General features: G+C 34.6%; 2 protein-coding genes across 7 annotated transcripts in view; one reads left to right on the top strand and one right to left on the bottom strand.

Annotated features, from left to right (window-relative positions):
* The window catches only part of LOC147844485 (uncharacterized), a 133,884-nt gene that overhangs the window by 38,082 nt on the left and 74,502 nt on the right, over nt 1–21,300 (top strand). The window lies entirely within an intron of this gene.
* The window catches only part of rgs3b (regulator of G protein signaling 3b), a 116,199-nt gene that overhangs the window by 85,194 nt on the left and 9,705 nt on the right, over nt 1–21,300 (bottom strand). For 4 of the 6 annotated variants that reach the window (XR_015491974.1, XR_015491975.1, XM_087254383.1 and 1 more), the window contains exons 4-9: nt 14,685–14,735; nt 12,894–12,952; nt 12,433–12,527; nt 12,055–12,123; nt 9,650–9,710; nt 2,994–3,084 (exon numbers count right to left, since the gene is read on the bottom strand). Coding sequence is in view for 4 of the 6 variants with exons in the window: in XM_087254383.1 (XP_087110509.1) it covers nt 2,994–3,084; nt 9,650–9,710; nt 12,055–12,123; nt 12,433–12,527; nt 12,894–12,952; nt 14,685–14,735 (426 nt within the window). In the remaining 2 variants the exon portion in view is untranslated. Of the gene's footprint in view, nt 1–2,993; nt 3,085–9,649; nt 9,711–12,054; nt 12,124–12,432; nt 12,528–12,893; nt 12,953–14,684; nt 14,736–16,234; nt 16,578–21,300 lie in introns of those variants that run through there. The other 2 variants (XM_087254385.1, XM_087254386.1) reach the window with 2 other exon arrangements.

Here is a 21,300-nt window from a genome sequence, read left to right as displayed (position 1 = left end):
AAAAGGCTGAAAATGTGGTAAATCACATGGCCGTGACAGCTTTTCTTTTTCTAGATTGCTTTTGAAAACACTATCGGTATGCTTTAAGGACGGGGGTGGGTGGGTGGTTCAGTCGGTCAGTCAGAGTCATTCATTCCAAAGCAAGCTTGCCTGGTTGACTGAAGTGTATATTGCACCCTCTGGTGGACACGAGAAGAGGACGCACAAGAGGAATTTGAGATCATCAAAAAGCATACACATCAGCCTCTGGTGAATTTACAAAAACTGCAAACAGACGTACCTCCAGTTATGCATTTCACTGTCCCTAGAAATGTAGACCTGGGTACATATCCACAATGAGCCTGGGTTGTTTTTTACTTAAAAATGCTTCTTGATTAAATTTTTTTTTAGATATTAATAAAACAAGAACAAAAGCTCAAAGAAAAGCATTTTTTGCAGAGTAAAATAATTTTTAAAAAATTCAAATGGCGTAAAAGTCGCAATAATTTGAAAACTGAAAATAAATTAAATATAACACATAATATTAATGAATTGAAAAACAACTATAAACTGATATACAGGTTGTTACTGGGACACTAAACAATAAAATAAAAGAAATTGGAAAGATTTCACTGTTAAAGCACAACATTTTAGAATTAACAATATTTTAAATTGAAATCAATACAAAAAAATCTTATTTCAAACTGAAAATTATTTTGCTTATGCCATTCTCAGATTACTATGCTTGTTTAAAAAAAAATCACTTAATTTTAATTTATTATTTCTAAAGACAAAGCAATATTTCTTTTAACTTAAAAACGCTGCTTGGTTAAATTTCTTTCTAGATATTTGGATTAGAAACAGGGCAAAACTTCTAAGAAAGAAAATCCTTTTTATAAAGTAAAATTAATAATAAAAAAACTACATCTTGACGTAAAAGTCATAATAATACAATTTGTATTAAATAGAACTCATAATATTAACAAATACAAAAAAAAAACTATAAACTGATATATAATTTTGTGTACAGTGACTTTAAACAGTCCTAATTATGGCTGAACGATATTGGAAAAATGACACAGCGATAAATATTGTGATATGAATATCAGCAGATGACTTGAATAGCTCCTTTTGGACAGAATCATTTATTTAGATTGATTGGAATAATCTTGCAGCGAAGAAAACCAAACAAATTGCAAGCATAAATAAATAATATAGAGCAAAGATAAAGTGTAATAAGCAGTGCTTAATGGTTATCCAAAGAGTGAAACAGTCAGATATTCAGGTACAGTAATTGAATAATCAAATGTAATGTAAAATACCACTGTGCAGTCTTTGTTGCTGACTAACTATAGTCCCAACTCAACATTGCAGATATTGTGATGTGACTATTGTGAATGTGATATCGATGCTGAAACAATATATAGTGCAGCCCTAGTCCTAATAATTCCAAAAATAAATTAAAGAAAATTGGAAAGATTTCATAAGTTATCACTTTTAAAGCATTATTTATAGCAGAATCAACAATATTTTGAATCTTATTTATTACAAACTACATATCAGAAAAAATTCTGATGAAATTCACCATTCAAAGAACATTTTAAATATTAGAATCCTATCCTCTATGCCCATTTTTAAAAGTACAGGCAATGCTTGTTATTTTAATATAGCATTTTGTGAAAAGTAAAACATGCAAGCTCCATTTCCACTCTAGATATTTGGATTAGAAACAAGACAAAACTTCAAAAAAATTAAGTCAAATTAATTTACAAATTAACTACAACTTGGCGTAAAAAATCACAATTATGTAAATTATATTAAATAAAACTCATAATATTAACAAATACTATAACAAAATGTATAAACTGATATATGGGTTTGTACAGTGACACTAAACAGTCCTAATAATTCCTAAAAATAAAATAAAGGAAATTGGAAAGATTCCATATCAAAAGTCCTCACTTTTAAAGCACGAAATTTCATGATCAACAATAATTTTTAATTGTATTTTATACCAAAAAAAATACAGAAACGCCAACTGAGCCGAGGCTCGAACCAACGACCCAGCGACCTTCTTGCTGTGAGGTGACAGCACTAATTTAATTTCTTTCTAGATTTTTTGAAATAGAAACAAGCCAAACTTCTAAGAAAGAAAATATTTTTTGAAGTAAAATTAATAAAATTTAAAAAAACTACAACTTGACGTAAAAGTCACAATAATGTGAAAACTATTTTTTATTATAAGATAGAACTCATAATATTAACAAATATTTTTAAAAATCTTTTAACTGATTTGTAGGTTTCTACAGTGACACTATAAAAAGATTCCATATTAAAACTCCTCACTTTTAAAAGCAATACATGTGGGAATCAACAATATTTTGAATCTTATTTAATACAAACTACCCATCAGAGAAAATTCTGATGAAATTCCCCATTATAACAACATTTTGTATGCAAGACAAATGCTTGTTCTTTTAATATAGCATTTGGTGAAAAGTAAGATACGCAAGCTCCATTGTATTGATGACTGCAAAGAGCTTGTTTAGTTACTGTCTGTGCTTAGAATTCTAAATTCTAAATAATCATTACAATTCATAAATGAACCACAGGATGCAAAAATATTCTACAGTATATTTCAATTCCACACATATTTGCATTTACTAGTGAATGTTTATGAAGCACAATGTACCAGAATCTCTACTTTTAAATAAACGACACAACATTTCAAATCCCAATAAAACGATAAATACAAATCCCGCCCTTGATACCCCTTTGTTAATTTCACAGAACTTTTGGCGACAAGTAAAGCATGCAAATTTAATTGGGATGCAAAAGCAATGTTTGCCTCAAAGAGCATGCTTTGGTTGTAGCAATGTCAAGCAGATCTGTTTTCATCTGCTCTTCTGTTGCTGAGGAAAAACTGTCACGAGGAATTTGTCCTCCTTCACCGCTAAAGGCTATCAGAGAGATCCCACAGCCAAAAGACGGAGAAAAAAGAGAGAGAATCTCACCGGCGGTCTGCCTGATGCGACGTGAGGCCACTTTCAGATGTTTGCTCCTGCCCAGCTCCTCACCCAGGAGATAATACCAACCTCTGATCTCCTGTCAGCACAAAATGTGAAAAATACAATTAGACGTAGACAGCCATGGGAAGAAGATGCTCTTTCCTTTTTGCAAACGTTCACGAACCTGATATAAATCTGTTGAATTATTAACGCAGGGCTTTTCCATAAGACGTCGACATACATTTTTTAATAAGGACCTATTTTTTTTTTCAGTTTTATCTCAGATATACAGTTTCAATCATAATTATTTGCCTTTCCCCCCCCCACAAAAAAAACTCCTAAGTGATGTTTACAAGAGCACGTGAATTTTCATTAATATTTTGTTCTTTTTAGAAAAGTTTTTTTTTTGTTTGGCTGGTATAAAATGATTTAATGATCAATTTTAAGGTCAATATTATTAGCATTATTAGTAATATTGTTTTTCGATTGTCACCATGGCAAAGACACAATAAATTAGTTATTAGAAATGACTTATCAAACCTATTATGTTCAATAATGTGTTGAAAAAACCCAGGCTCATTCCTAATATGTACCCTTATATACATTTCTGGAGAGCGCCAAATATGTCCTAGGAGGTATGTTTTTTGCAGTTTTCGTTTGCGCTGTGTACACTTTTGAGATATCAAATTTCTCTTGCGACTGCCATTCGTGCCTGCTGATCTTGCGTAAATCCACCAGAGGCCGCTGTTGCCTGACTGACTGACTGACCGACCCACCCTCCTCCTTCCCTAAACTCAATCGATAGTGTTTTAAAAAGCAATCCAGAAAAAGAAAAGCCCTCGCGGACGACTGATTTTTACCATATTTTCAGATTTTACCACGTTCTCACCCTGTTATTTATTAGTTTATTTTATTTTTTGTTTTTGTCTTACCCGCTTTCTGGAACTGTTCTTCACTGGTCTTAAATTTAGTCATTACGTGCAAGTCTGCTCTACATCCACCAACATACATTGCGAGACACTGGACAAACTGGTAACAGCGGAAAAGCTGTCCATACTGAGGCAAGCGGTCATCTGGTAAGCGTGAAAAGAAACGACATCATGCCGCCCCATAGCATTTATTTTTAAGACCTTTGGCTACATAATTTGGAATCTCCAAAAATAAAAGTAGGGCTACATTTTCAAAATAAACCTATGTTGCAACTATCTTCTCTCCATTAAACATCACTTGGGAAAGATTTTTCAAAGAATTCAAATGTGATATGAGACTTGGTATGAAAATGGTATGAAAGACAAATCATGATGTATAAAACATTACAAACATTAGTTTTTTTTTCTTTTACAGAGAGAAAATTTAAACGTGCAACTAAGAAGTTGAAGATAAATAAACCAGAAAAAGACTTTTTTTTTAAGACTTTGGTGATTGAAGAGGATTTTCTTAGTGATGAAGTAGGAAATTGGTTCATTTATCTAGCCATTCCAGCTAGAAGTGTGCCATATTTTTATGATGATGAGTCTAGACGTTCAGTGTCATAAAGATCTAAATTGTACTGAAAAGAATAACGTAAAAAGAAATTGCCAATGATTTAGTTTCCTTCCTTCCTCCAAACTGTATTTATTTTAGTAAATATTTTAGCATTATTTGACGATAAGATCATTTCTAATCACATAATATTTTATACTTAATCAACAATTTTATTCAAATAAACTTATGAATAAAAAAAAATGATGTGCTTGCACCACTGTAGTTGACATCAAAAAAGATTACCAACACTGTAAGAAAATTAATGACATATTTATAATGGCTTCATGTTTATGACAGATTTATGACAAGAATAAAGATAATAATAAGATTGTCACTTCTCACTGCCTGACAAAGATAAAGATAAAAACAATCAACAATTTTATTCAAATAAACTTATTTTATCTTATTATTAGCTTTCTTGTCATAAATCTGTCATAAACATGAAGCCATTATAAATATGTCATGAATTTTATAAGTGTCGTTAATCTTTTTTTGATGTCAACTACAGTGGTACGAGCACAATTTTTTTATTTTATACTTAAGTTTGTTTGAATAAAATTGTTGATTATTTTATCTTTTTTTAAAACATTTATTAATGACTTATTTTTAAATTTTGTATGCTTTTATTCCAAACACACCCCTCTAACGCTACCTTGTGGCCCAGTGTGGGTCCCCAGATCCAAATTTGAAAACGCTAATACACAAGTTGTATTAGTGTTTGTAGTATACTACTACATGTTGTATTAGTTGTATTTGTTAGTTATACTCTGCGTTGTGTGTGTTTTTCAGACCTTTGCCACTGTAAACAGCTGATGCCAGTTTGACTCTCTGACTCAGCCAGATGGCATCATGTTATATAAAACATCCATCAAGCTTGATCTCATTTTTCCTAAAACATCACCCTCCGAGAAAGCCTTAACTGTCTTAACGCATGAGTATAACAATCTTGAGTTCAACAACGGGACATGATATAAAAGAACAGGGATCTCAGACGGGGACTTTCTCATTTGTCCGTGCAGAAGAGCATGCAGAATCAAGCCACTATGCCAGTGTGTGTGTTTGCGGCGAGATCCTCTTGGTAATTGTAGGTCATTTTTCAAGCCTCGATGAGCAGTTCGTCGCCACTTCCCCCACTGCGTAATTAGACAACGGTGTGGAGGAAATGCTTTGACAGGGGGAAAGTGAAATCGAGAGGAACACATCTTTAGATTAAGCGATTATGAAATGTTATCTTTCCTTAAGTAAGTCAAAACAGAGCACTGTTATGATGAAAGGACATTTGGGGTTAAATAATGGATGTTGTGTGGTGGCAGATTCATAGCTTTCGTGCTTTCTATTTCAGTCAGTTACAATAGTGTTGATGTTACATAAATAATTGCTGAACAGAAATGCACTACAGTACGTGTACATAAAGGTGAAGTGCGGTGTGGTGTTTCTGTATCATTCCCAGAAGCATGACACTGCATAAAGCATGTATCTGTCAGTCAATCCAGCTCTTAAATATAAACTAAGATGCAATACTTTCATCAAAAATGAAAATAAAGACATTTATGTTATAAGATGGTAGCATTCTTTCCCAGAGATGGGTTGCGGCTGGAAGGGCATCCGCTGTGAAAAACTTGCTGGATAAGTTGGCGGTTCATTCCGCTGTGGCGACCCCAGATTAATAAAGGGACTAAGCCGACAAGAAAATGAATGAATGAATGAAATGATGGCAGCATTCCTGTGTGACAAACCACTTGGAATTTTTCTGATTCTCTGCATTTATAGTTTTGCATTTGAGTGAAATGTAATTTTATAAAAAATAATATTGTCATTAAAAGCTTGTTTTTGTTTAGGTTTTTTTGGAATAAAACAACTAAAACGTGACATGTTTTCAGAGATATTTAGATTTAATTTTAAAGCAACAGAAAATTTATCAATCAAATCTGATTGGCTGATAGCAGTGCGATATTCTGCAATAACAGCACTCAGTCTCTTGACCCTTGTGTATTACTCTGCCCACATAGTGAAAGCAGATCAATTAACTCACAACAATTTGACAAATAATGCAGCTGTTGGACAACATAATGTACTTTGTAACTTTTGAGGCTTTTCAGGCGAGAATGTAGTTGTTTAGATTGCAACAATGCAGTTTATTTATAAGGGTAGTGTCTATTTTAATTATTTATAAATTTAAACATTCAGTCCATCGATCACCAACTTTTTTTTTTTTATTGATTAAACAGAGGAGTACAGAATTATACATAAAACTGTATACAAGGGAATTAAACCACAAAAATTATTCATGTACATTAAGTATTTTTTCCAGCAGTTGGGATGCCTTAATAGCTTTGGTATTACTCTGTATAGAAGTGAGGGAATCATAAAAAAGTTTAGATCAATAAAGAATAGTTTACAATTTGGTACAGTCAGCATACATTTTGTTTTATGGATGTGATACTTTCCAAATAAAATAATAATTTTTGTTATTTTGTCCATTTCCAATAATCCAGAGTTGCAATCCATAAATAAAACCATTTTATCAGTTTTGTTGATAAATTTATAAAACACTTCAAAAAGTAGTAAGGAAACTTGGGACCAAAACCGTTTTGTGTAACTGCAACTGTAAAATAAATGAAGAATTGTTTCCGGTTCCATTTTAAAAAAACAACACAAGGGTGAAAAACCTTCCTAAAACTTACTAATAAAATAATTGCATGGATAATATCTATGTAATATTTTAAAATTTGTTTCTTTTACTTTATTAGAAATTATGTATTTTGAAATATCTGACCAGATTTTTGGGGGGAAAAGAATGCAGGGAATGCTTGTTTCCATTTAACCATTGCTATTGGAGGAACAATTTAACCTGCAGTTAGGATTTGCCTGATATAATTGTTATTAAATTTTTTATTCATGATAGAAAGGCCCTTAAAAGTAAGCTTTAGAAGAGAGCCAGATACATGGTTATAAATTTTTGTGGTTTTAATAAGGTGAAGTAATTGTGGGGAAATACAATGAACACATTTTTTATATTCATTCAAAGTAATTTTTAAACCAAAAGTGTTAGTAAATTCATTGTAATTATATAAGTCTTCTACACGATTTAATAAGTCTGTAAAAAATAAATCCTTTTTTAACATATTCATTCCAAAATATGGACTTGAATAAAATGTACTGATTTTTCCAGATAAGACTTGATTGGGAGGAAAAAGTTATGCTTATAAATCAGTTTCCATGTATTGAAGGCTTGTTTATCAAAATTGGACATTTTAACAGGAATTTTAGAACATTTAAAATCACAAGTTAGTAAAGGTGGAGCCCACCACATTTTTCAAAGATAAAATTAGGGATAGAGAACCATAAGGAATTATTGTTATAAAGACAATTCTTGATCCAATTAATTTTAAAGACATTGTTAATATTTTCGAAATCGAATGCATTTAATCCTCCTTCTGATATATTGCTAATTATTGTTTATCATCGGCCACCATCAGCCTGTCTGAGCAGACAAAAGAAAGAGACAGTTGACAATTGTACTTTTTATGTCATTTTTAATGCAAAGATGGCATTGTTTGTTATGCAAACTTGACAATATAAAGACAACAAAACTTGTCATAAATCTGTCATAAACAAGACTGTCATAAACCCATTAAAAATATGCCATACATTTTATAACAGTGTCATTAATATTTTTTTTACCTCCACTACAACAGTACAAGCTTAATTTATCATTTTAATGAGTTCATGACACAATTGCAAAGGCATCATGACAGTCATGTTTATGACAGATTTATGACAAGTTATGTTAAGTAGTCATGACAAAGATGAAGACTGGTCATGATGTATTTGCTTATGCCAAGTTGTCGTAACAAAGAATGTCATCTCTGCATTTAAAATGACATAACTGAGCAAATGACCCCTAATAACAGTTGTCAAAGGCATGCATGAAATCTCCTTCACATTTATGTGATGTTATGATTATAAAGGTTTCATGACAGTCTTATGAACACCCATTCAAGTAAAGTGTTACCTTTTTTTATTTATTAAATAATATATTTGGTTAATTAACTAACTAACTAGCTTTTGGTTAAACTCAATCACAACAAATTAAAACGTTAGTTATTTTAACCAACTGTCATTTTCTAAGGGAAAAAACTGGCTAAATCACAATAAGAAATGTTAACAGACATTAAAGAATAAAATAAATCATAATATTTTACTTAAATCCACACCTAATAGATCCAATAAATTCAGAGAAATTGAGAAAATTAAAGTGATCTCTTATTTTGTTTTCATATACAGTGCATATATACAGTGTAGTCTAGATCCTGCAATGAAAGTAATGAGACATGAGGACTGACACGACTATGTTGGAGAACTCAACAGATAATGAGAATCACTGCATATTGTACAAATATTGTAAAGTGTGGAGTAAGTGAAGGATATGTATTATAATGTCCCCCTATAAGACCCAGTTTTTAAAAAAATTTAGTATTGCATTCAGGGAGTGAAACTTTTATACATTATTTTAACATTAGTTCCACCTATAATTCACACATATCATCAAGGGGAACAGAAAACACGGAGATATCCAGAATATTTTTCTTATATTTTCAACTCAAAACTCAAATATTGCCCATCTATATTTATTCATTCATTTTCTTGTCGGCTTAGTCCTTTTATTAATCTGGGGTCGCCACAGCGGAATGAACCGCCAACTTATCCAGCAAGTTTTTACGCAGCGGATGCCCTTCTAGCCACAACCCATCTCTGGGAAACATCCATACACACTCCCTCACACTCGTACATTACGGACAATTTAGCCTACCCAATTCACCTGTACCGCATGTCTTTGGACTGTGGGGGAAACTGGAGCACCCAGAGGAAACCCACACGAACGCAGGGAGAACATGCAAACTACACGCGAATGCCAACTGGCTCAGTCGGGACTCGAACCAGCGACCTTCTTGCTGTGAGGCAACAGCACTACCTACTGCACTACTGTGTCGCCTGCCCACCGAAATATATATAAATAAAAGAAAGAACCACTGCAAATGTCATTTGTAACTTGCTCTCATTCAAAGCATGAACACTGCCATATCCAAATGCCTTCCACAGCACTGCAGGGTAAATGTAAACAACAGGATATTTACCTTAGATGAAGTGATGAGGGAGTGGACACCAAAACTCATACAGCCCAGGAAGTCACTGCGCCTGTGGGCAAAAACACAACGTCAAGCGGGAATATTTGAACTCCTGATAACGTCATGATGATCTTCATATTGGCGAACCCCACTTAGATCATGTTTGTTCACTGCCCTGTAGCGCCGCTGGTACTGAAAACAAAAACGCCAATAACATTGATTTTTGTGAGTCAATTGGGCACTGCTGAGTGTATTTTTGCAGCACAAGCATACAATATACACTAAAACAACTGTACTCATGGTATACATCTGAGAAATACAGTATTAAAGGGATAGTTCACCCACAAATGAAAATTTTATGATAATTTACTCTAGGTCTGTCCTTGACTAAATATTTTTAATTATATATTTAGGATAGTAAAGCCGCCTTTCCACTGCACACGACATTTGGACACAACAGTCGGAATACGCCCCCTTGTGGCAGTCGCACAGTATTTTAAGTGTTGTCGTGCACCATGGGAGAGAAGCTGATTCTCACAGTGTCCGAAATAAGGGAGTGCAAAAGCAAGAGCCGTTATTCTCTATGCGTTTACATGGTTTAATGAATGACTGAATACTAGAAACTCATAGACCGCTAAAATATAGGAGAATGTGGAGACAACATTATAATATATATTTTTATTAATTACTTAGATTTATGAACAGAAATACATCAGGAATACATCACATCCATTCGGCAGGGCGCATACGGTCTAGTCGCAGGAGTTAAAATATTTCAACGGATCCGCAGCTCAAATCGGATCCGAACTTTGCGCATACAAAGATGATCGGAACTCCACGCAGCTCCCGGAATGCTCTCCATTGGAAATGAATGAATTCCGGTCTGTTGCTTGTCATTTGTCTTTGTTTGTTATTTGCAGTGGAAAGGAGGCTTAAGGTCTGACTTTGCTTAGACAAAAGTCTTGTCACTTAACAGAAGTAATGTACAGTATAGAATATAAGGTCATTGTGCAGTGGAAAAAGAATGAATATTGTGTATGACTCCTATGAGCTTGAAGGACTGCATCCATATATCTCTGCAATGACTCAAATAACTTATTAATAAAGTCATCTGGAATGGCAAAGAAAGCGTTCTTGCAGGACACCCAGAGTTCATCAAGATTCATCCTCAGTGCCTCCTCCTTGATCTTACCCTAGACATACTCAAAAATATTCATGTCTGGTGACTGGGCTGGCCAATCCTGGAACACCTTGACCTTCTTTACTTTCAGGAACTTTGATGTGGAGGCTAAAATATAAGACGGAAAGCTATCCTGCTTGAGGAATCTGCCCTCTCCTGTGGTTTGTAATGTAATGGGCAGCACAAATGTCTTGTTACCTCAGGCTGTTGATGTTGCCATCCACTCTGCAGATCTCTCGCATGCTGAATGTAACCCTAAACCATGATCTTTCTTTCACCAAACTTGACTGATTTTCATGAAAATTGTGGGTCCATGCAGGTTCCAGTTGGTCTTCTGCAGTATTTGTGATGATTGGGATACACTTCAACAGATGATTCGTCAGAAAAATCCACCTTCTGCCACTTTTCCAAATGATCAACTAAAAGTCAAGTTATTATTTGCTGCTCTTACAACTGTGATCAACGACAAGACTTTTGTCAGGTAGTGTACTTGTATAGTACAGAGAGAAGAGAGTAGGTAACTGTCCACTGTCTCGGACTTTGAAAGTTTACTTTTAGTTTTATTTTGTAATTAAAGCGGAAGAGTTAAAAAGGTTAGTTAGTTGATTTTTGTTTTATTCTTTTCTTTTGTGTGGCAGAGTCTTATCCCCTTTGTCTTCCTTATGTCTGTTAAACTTGGTTGATATTCATTCATTCATATTCCTTTTGGTTTCGTCCCTTTATTCATCAGGGGTCGCCACAGCAAAACGAACCGCCAACTTATCCAGCATATGTTACAGCAGTGGATGCCCTTCCAGCTGCATCCCATCACTGGGAAACACCCATACACTCTCATTCACACACATACCCTACAGCCATTTATAACTTACCCAATTCACCTATAACGCATATCTTTGGACTTGTGGGGGAACCCAAAGCACACGGAGGAAACCCAGTCCAAAAACATGCGCTATAGGTGAATTGAATAAGCTAAATTGTCCATAGTGTATGTGTTTGGTTAATAAAGAGACTAAGCCAAAAAGAAAATGAATGAGTGAAGTTCACTTAAATTGCTCTTTACTGTCTTGTTGCTCCTCATCTATTATAAATGTCAACAATAATTACAACTGGTTTAATGTTTTCCTTTTCATTTCCCCTCGACCATTAAAAAAGGGAGGGGACATAACACTAGTTACATCCAGATTTTCATTACATGACACCTTTAAGCTAAAACTAATAATATCACGTGTCCTACCTGGAATCACGGTCCCGATTCCACACTGTCACCAGCAGCCTCTTCTTCTGATCATCTTCATCTACGTCTCTACAACAAATACACAACACTTCAAAAGCTCATCCATCAAAGTCCAGCCTCATCCAAAAACACAATGGCCCTCTCCTCCGAAGACTTGACTTTTTCTAACAAAAGAGAGGCAGGACACCCAGCACTAAAGTCTCTGTCCAGAAGACTGATAGAGATGGTGAGAAGCTTTCAGACTAGAGGTCAGAGGGCACACCATGTTTAACATAAATTATTCATCTTTGAGATAACATGGCACTCTTCTGCTTCCTAGTCTTAAACGCCATAGTACGGGTCTGTAGCAAACACCAAAATGATAAACGAGTCACTCACAGCATAAAGCCCTCGTTGAAAACAGGACTCTTGCAGTCCAGAACAGTCCTGGTTTTCCAGCGCTTGCTGTGGTCAACATCCGGAGCGATGCTTATCTGGAATAAACAAACACGTGTTGGGGATGGTGGCTGCTAAGTGCTCTTGTTTAACATTGCTAGTGGACATATTCAGTGGGAAAATCAATCAACACTTGAATCGGGAATTGAGTGGACAGCTGCCAACGCAACTGATGCTTTCTCATGCCTGAATCTTGCTCGGGCTGACATGAAAATGGGTTCATTTCAAGGGCAGACATCCAACCGAGGATTATGCGACAAATGATGACAAAAATAATAACACATCATCACCAACAGTGACCGGGAAAGTTATTGCTGTCTGTCAGCTCGGAGAAAAATAGGTTGTTCGCGGTCACATGGCCTCATATGAACAAACTGCATTGACTGGATCTGTAAAATACCCACCTTTACATATGAGTCACATGGTCTGTATTCTCTTCCCATGAGTCCTCTGGCCTCCAAAACTGTTAATAAATAGGAGAGGATGAGTAATGAAGTTCTTTTTATATGAGACAGGGATATAAATTGTATATACTACCTGACAAAAGTCTTGCCACCAATCCAGGTTTTAGAAACAGCAAATAATAACTTGACTTCTAGAAGATCATTTGGTTTTAGAAGTGGCTTATATGAAGCCAAAGGCCTCTAGATTATGCTTATTTTACCAAAATAAAATATGATCATGTCTTGATTTTTAATTATTTAATTAGGACAGGAAGGTCTGACTTTGCTTAGACAAAAGTCTTGTCACTTAACAAAAATAATTTACAGTATAGAATATAAAGTCATGGTGCAGTGGAAAAAGAATTAACATTGTGTATGACTCCCATGAGCTTGGAGGACTGTATCCATACATCTCTACAATGACTCAAATAACGTAATTGTAGGACTCCCAGAATTCATCAAGATTGTTTTTATTCATCTTCAATGCCTCCTCCTCCATCTTACCCTAGACATGCTCAATAATGTTCAGATCTGGTGACTGGGATGGCCAATCCTGAAGCACATTGACCTTTACTTTCAGGAACTTTGATGTGGAGGCTGAATTACGAGAAAGAGCGCTATCCTGCTGAAGAATTTGCCCTCTCCTATGGTTTGCAATGTCAGGGTTTCTGCAGGTTTCATCAAATCAAATCTAAGACTTTTAAGACCCTTTTAAGACCAAATTCTAGACTTATACAGGGCTTAACATAGCCCATTAGGGCCAAAAGAATTGGGAAAAAAATGTAATGCAGTTATTTCTTAACCACATATCCTAATGTGTCCAGTTGTATACATTTATTTTTTCAACATGTTTCTTTTTTAATGACAAGTTTAGCATTGTCAAAAGTATATTATGAAGAAAATTACAAAAAAATTATATTGGTTTGCTTTTTGTTCAAATTAATTGAGTATAGCTTCTATTCAACCTAATACATTTCTGTTTGCAAAAGCTTATGTTTCATGCCTATTAATAAATATTATGTCCACACACTTCTGCAAATAGTTTTTGTGTAAATGGAAAATCATGTAAAGGAATATATTGATGTTATTATCATGAGGAATTGTGTAATTGTTTTTAGTTTTCTTTTCCTGATCAGGGAATTTAATTCAGAGAATTTGCTGTAAAAATGTCTGACAGCTGTTTTGAAAAAAAAAAAAAAAACGTAAATATTTATATATAAAAAATTATTTAGATTGATTGATGGAGATTGGATGAACTTCTTTTAAAATTAAGACCAGTTTAAAATTATTTAAGACTTTTTAATGTTAATTTAACACTTTTTAAAGCCTAAAATTTTGTTTTTGAAATTTAAGTCATTTTAAGTGTTTTTAAGACCCTGCGGACACCCTGAATGTAATTGGCAGCACAAATGTTTTGATACCTCAGGCTGTTGATGTTGCCATCCACTCTGCAGATTTCTCGCACGCCCCCATACTGAATGTAACCCCAAACCACGATTTTTCCTTCACCAAACTTGACTGATTTCTATGAGAATCTTGGGTCCATGCAGGTTACAATTGGCCTTCTGCTGTATTTGTGATGATTGGGATACACTTCAACAGATGATTCATTGGAAAAATCTACCTTCTGCCCCTTTTCCAAATGATCAACTAGAAGTCAAGTTATTATTTGCTGCTCTTACGACTGTGATCAATGACAAGACTTTTATCAGGTAGTGTACTTGTTTAAAGTACATTGTGGTTCTTGTTTACCTTGCATATAAAGCCACCCTCGGCCTGGAGTGACTATCAGTTTAAGCTGACCTGTGGGCACAGAAAACCAAATTACATGCAGACATTAAGCATAATGCAAAAAACAAACAATGAATTTTGCAATCAGTTAAAATTAATGGTAACACACTAAGTGTGGCGTGGGCATGGCAGCCTGGGCATTGCACTAGACTAATCCATGCCACACGTCATACTTTTTTAATGCATCACAAAAAATTGACAAACACTGTGCACTTCAATGCTGATCGTATATCTTCCACCACCTCAATTTATTGTTAAAGCTGTTGTTGTTTTATTAATATTATTATTATTAGTAGTAGTAGTAGTAGTTGTAGTAGTATCATTACTGTTATCGGCGTTAGTATATTATAGTTATCATGTTTATCGTTCATTTTATTATTATTATTAATAATAATTTATCATAGTATTACCTAAATTCTTCTTTTCAATATTATTCTTTACTTTGACAATAATGTTGTTGCAGCACAGTAAATATCTAATGTAATATTATTACAGAAATATTATTTACATATATTATTACAGTTATACAGTATATATATATATATATATATATATATATATATATATATATATATATATATATATATATATATATATATATTTATTTATTTATTTATTTATTTTATTTTTTTACACAAACATAAAACATAGAAACAAAAACTTACTTTTTCACAGGTTTAAACATGTCAGGGGTCAGTACACTAAACCAAATTTTTTTAATACTATTACTTTAGTCAAAAACACAGTATAACAGCAATACTGTTAAATATTGTTACATTTATTATTATTATTATTATTATTATTATTATTATTATTTGTTAAAGCTATCATGACTTTTCCAGTATGAGTAATTTTAAAATCCCTTAATAATTCCCGCTTATAACTTTTAATAAATATTTTAATTTTAAAAAATCTACATATGTGGACCTAAAAACCTGTCAGACTTGCAGGTGTAATGGATGCTCAAATTATTGGAGCATAGCATATGACACAACAGCTGCTGTTCCACTAATATGTGCACTGACATAGACATATTTCCTCCAGACCTGCAGCAGAGTCAGGCCATTAGATCGGTGTCTCTCAAACGCTGTGACGTGTGTAGTCACACACATTAAAGTCTCTTCATCTACAACACTGTCGCTGTGGCGATGCCGGATAAATAGGGGACTACGCCGAATGAAAATGAATAAATAAAAGTTCTTTGGAAAGTTCTTAAATTTAACTAAACAAATAAAGCCTGATTTGAATGTTGAGCTTTTAAAAATATGAAATATTTAGCGTGTGGCTGTTTGTATCTGTTAAATTTGCTTCAACGTATTAGCTAGCAAGCAATTTGCTCATCCCCATTCAGTAAAACTAGCTTATACAGTAGCTATTGTCAATAAAACTAACAAAAAGGGGAAAATGTTAATCAATTTCACAACTGAGAAGGGTATAATCTTATATATTGTAGACTATTTAAACTGCAGATAACACTTTAATGTTACTGAAGTATTTCAATAAAGACTCACCGTGAGTTTGTAAAAGAAAAGCAGATCTCTGCCATTGTCTTAAACGGCTCAGTGCCATTTTCTGTGCCTTCTGACAGTCCATGTTACAGTAAAACCAACAGCTTGAATATTTACCAAAATTTCCCAAAGTGCACGCATGACACATGAGGTGTCAGAAATCTTATAAATGAATTCAAACGTGAAGCCTTGCAGCTATTCAAAGGCTTAACCGCCACTATGCATATGTTGCCACAGGAGGATAAAGGACAGCAGGAGAAAACAAGCATAAATTTGAACCGCCTTGCGTTTTGAATATGTGATAAGACAGGAGGAGCTGTGATTGGTCAAAGAGCAGCAGTGCTCTAGTGAAAGGGGAGGGAGGGAGGGAAAGTCCACCTGCCAGACTAACAATAAACTAAACCTCTGCCCTTCATGCAGATCTGAGGTCAGTTGTTTGGTTTCTCATAATATAGCAAAATTCAAAAGCAGAACACACTTGGATTAATCTGCTTGCTTCAAAGTAATGATCTCACCGTGAACTTTGAGATGGAAAACACAAAACAAATGATATATAAGGCCCTAAACTGTAAAAAAAATAAAAATAATTGATTTGTGTTTGGACAACATAAAGGAATTAAGTTAACTTATTCGTTTTTACAAATTTAGGTAGACTAAACATAATACAAACAGCAAACATTCTTATCTGAGTCCATGAAATCAGATATTTTTCTGATTTACTTTTTCTGGAATATTATTTAAAATTGTATTTATTACACACATTATTGCTGGTTTTATATATATATATATATATATATATATATATATATATATATATATATATATATATATATCAGATTTTTTCAACACATTTCTAAACATAATAGTTTTAATAACTCATTTCTAATAACTGATTTATTTTATCTTTGCCATGATGACAGACAGTAAATAATATTTGACTAGATATTTTCAAGACACTTCTATACAGCTTAAAGTGACATCTAAAGGCTTAACTAATTAGGTTAATTAGGTTAACTAGGCAGGTTAGTATAATTTAGGCAAGTTATTGTATAACGATGGTTTGTTCTGTAAAAATATCGAAAAAATATATAGCTTAAAGGGGCTAATAATTATGGCCTTAAAATAAGTTTTAAAAAATTTAAAACTGCTTTTATTCTGGCCAAAATAAAACAAATAAGACTTTCTCCAGAAGAAAAAATATTTTCAGACATACTGTGAAAATTTCCTTGCTCTGTTAAACATCATTTGCGAAATATAAAAAAAAAAAAAAGAAAATCAAAGGCTAATAATTCTGACTTGAACTGTGTGTGTGTGTGTGTGTGTGTGTGTGTGTGTGTGTGTGTGTGTGTGTGTGTGTGTGTGTGTGTGTGTGTGTGTGTGTGTGTGTGTGTGTGTGTGTGTGTGTGTGTGTGTGTATATGTGTGTGTGTGTGTATATATATAATTTTTAATGGCAAAAAATGTTAGTAATAAAAATACATATCCAAATAATTTGAATAATGAAATCTAGAAATTCTGTGAATTTTTGTTATGTTTCTTTAAATTAAAACACTGTTGTCTTTTATGTTGCCATTTTCTTTGTTTTTGGTCTTGTTTTGTGCTTTATTTTACACAGATTATTATTACATTTTTTGCTGTTTTTTGCTCTACACTCAAAATGTGACTGTTTTGTTCACTACTTATATAAAATGAGCTGAAACAACAAAATTCCTGCGTTTTTATGGGGACAACTTAATTGTTTTATGTTCAATCTACTTAAATTTGTAAGAACTAAATCTAGAAGATTAACAACTTCTATAACAAGAAGTTGGTGAATTATGAGGACATTGTTGATGTCCCAATTTTTTCAAAAGCTTATCTATCAAACAGAATGAGATTTTTTTTTTTTTTTATTGAGATATGGGACGGGTCTATGGATATGGATTAAAAATACAGTTTCTACAGTATAAAATCTATAAAAAAATTAAGTAAAGTCCCTATAATTCAACAAAACAAACCAGTGTGTTTTCTTTTTTGGATTATGATATGACGATAACAGAAAAGTGCTTTCTATAAATACTAACCACATATGTTATTGTTCTTGGAAGAATGACTAAAAGTAGTCTTCAGGCGAAGTCATTATTCTTGGCCGTTAAAGGACTTTAATCTGTGCGAGTCATTTATTGACACAAAAGGAAATCAAACGGTCTCCTTATTTCCTGGATGAAGCTGCTGCTCTCTCTGCCTCTCCAGAGGTCACGTCTTTCTTTCACACGTTTTACTGATTAGCATAAAGAAGATAAGAATAGCTATTAGGTGCTGCTGTGTGAATCCTGCTAACTGGACAAACTCCAGGATGAAAGCATGTTGTGGCTGTGAAAAGTACACCCACATCTGCAAGAGCCAAAGCGTGTTGAGTGCATAAAACATTGTGTTAAGCTCGGTTTCCTGGCCTCCTTTGGGAGAGATGTGGAAAATACATGCAACTCAACATCCATGCAGATAAAAATAACAATCAACAACTGACACAGAGGCGGAACAAAGGCTCAGTGGTAAGCACTGTGGCCTCACAGCAAAAGGTTGCTGGTTTGAGTCCCGGTTGGGCCAGTTGGCATGTCTGTCTGAAGTTTGCATGTTCTCCGTGTTGGCGTGGCTGCTGGGTGCTCTGGTTTTCCCCACAGTCCAAAGACATGAGCTAAGGGTGAGTTGAATGAAATAAATTGGCCGTAGTGTATTCAGTGTGCTGAATCGGGCTCAAGCACGGTTCACTTGGCCGCCCCTGGCCCGGTTGGATGAGGTGGGCTTGAGCGTGGTTCACTTGGGCTCGGTACGTTTGTAGTGCGAGTGCAATACACGCCAAAGCTCGAAACTGAAAGCGAGATATGACTTTTAAGGGGCTGTTTCATATGAATTTATTAATCATTCTTACTGTTCAGTGAGCACTAACTGTCGTAGTTTATTAAAGATGGAAACCTCTCACTGCACGACAGCTGCGCACCTTCAGCAGACCTTCTCCTGCAGCACGAAAGCATTATGATTATGAGCACCAAAAGTGGCGGATCTGTTCGGCGAAATATCTGACTGCGTGTCACCGCATCCCTAAGTACTGTTTGGCGAATTATTTGACTGCATGTCACTGCATATCAAACGACTGACACAATATAACTAGAAAAATCTCCACTGCGCTGCTGAGTGAGAGAGCGCTTCTCAATGAACAGCCCAGCAGCAATGACGTAAGCATGCCGAGGCCAGATTGTGGTGTGAGTGCGGGCCGTCGGGGGAGACGGGAGGGGGGACAAGCATGCTTTGGCCCGGTTCGAGGCAACTGTACCTAGTGGGAGTACGGCCTTAGTGTGTGTATGAACGCAAGAGTGTATGGGTGTTTCCCAGTACTGGGTTGCGGCTGGAAGCACATCCGCTGCTTAAAATATATGCTGATATAGTTAACAGTTCATTCAACAGTGGCGAACCCTGATAAATTAGGAACTAAGCTGACAAAAAATGAATGAACTGGCACAGAGCATGCTGAATTTCAGTCATGTTAATGCAGTCATTTTCCCACTCCAGAATCAGTGAAAAATATAAAACATAAATTTGTAAAAAAAAATTATTGTTTCTAAGTTGTATATGTTCCCCAAAGCGAGCAAATTTATGAGCAATAGAGGACAAATTGTGATGTTTTTACATTTGTATCATAATAGTGATAAAACTGACCTTTTATTTCAATATATTGTCAATTTGTATTATTTTTCAGTGTTAAATCAGTAAACACCGATCTGATTCTTAGGAAATGCTCATGTTTTCATTTTTCTTTTTATACATTTTTTTTATATTAGCAAAGTTTTTATTGAAAAAGTTGTGCTGCTTATTATTTGTGTGGACATTTTTTCAGCACACTAACAAATAGAAAAATCCAGCAATTATTAATTCATTCATTTTCTTTTCGGCTTAGTCCCTTTATAAATCAGGGGTCGCCACAGCGGAATGAACCGCCAACTTATCCAGCATATGCTTTACGCAGCGGATGCCCTTCCAGCTGCAACCCATCACTGGGAAACACCCATACACACTCAATCACACACATACACAACGGACAATTTAGCTTACCCAATTCAAGTGTACCGCATGTCTTTGGACTGTGGGGGAAACCGGAGCACCCAGAGGAAACCCACGCGAACTCATGGGAGAACATGAAAACTCCACACGGAAACGCAAGCTGACCCAGCCGAGGCTCGAACAGGGACCTACTTGCTGTAAGGCGACAGCACTACCTACCTAGCCAGCATTTAATTAAAATTAAAAACAAATATAACGTCTTTATTTAGATTTTTAATTAACGTGTCATTATTAAAGTGTGTAGTTTAAATGTATGTGTGTAACTGAATAAAAAAAACATATTTATATATATTGAGTGGCACTGTCGGCAACATGGTAGTGCAGTTGGTAGCACTGTTGCCTCACAGCAAAAAGGTTACTGGTTCGAGCCTCGGCTGGGTCAGTTGGTATTTCGTGTATGGAGTTTGCATGTTCTCTTGTGTTGGCGTGGGTTTCCTCCGGGTGCTCCGGTTTCCCCACAAGTCCAAAGACATGCGGTACAGGTGAACTGGGTAGGTTAAATTGTCCGTAGTGTATGTGTGTGAATGGAAGTGTATGGGTGTTTCCCAGTGATGGGTTGCAGCTGGAAGGGCATTCGCTGCATAAAACATATGCTGGATAAATTGGCGGTTCATTCCTCTGTGGCGACCCCTGATTAATAAAGGGACTAAGCCGAAAAGAAAATGAATGAATGACGTCTGTACATTTAAAAATGCACTGAAAACAACATAAAATTCAGCATTTAATTAAAATTGTAAAAATGTGTAATGTCGTTATTTTGATTTTTATTTAATGTGTCATTATTAAATTGTGTAATTTCATTTTATGTCTGGAACTGAATAAAAAAAGTGGCACTGTCTGTACATTTGACCAGCTGTGTGCAATTATTTATTCTTTCTATTAATTTTGTTTTAATACATTTTGTGAATGAAGCCTGTTTTAACAAATTATGAATCTATTTTTTTTTTGCTTATACTTGTGTTTTGTTTCTTTTAT

This window comes from Danio rerio, chromosome 5 (genome assembly GCF_052040795.2).
Source record: "Danio rerio strain M-AB ecotype USA chromosome 5, GRCz13ab, whole genome shotgun sequence".
Taxonomy (NCBI): domain Eukaryota; kingdom Metazoa; phylum Chordata; class Actinopteri; order Cypriniformes; family Danionidae; genus Danio; species Danio rerio.
The sequence above is the reverse complement of the archived record's forward strand: the minus strand, read 5'-3'. Positions and strand labels throughout refer to the sequence as shown.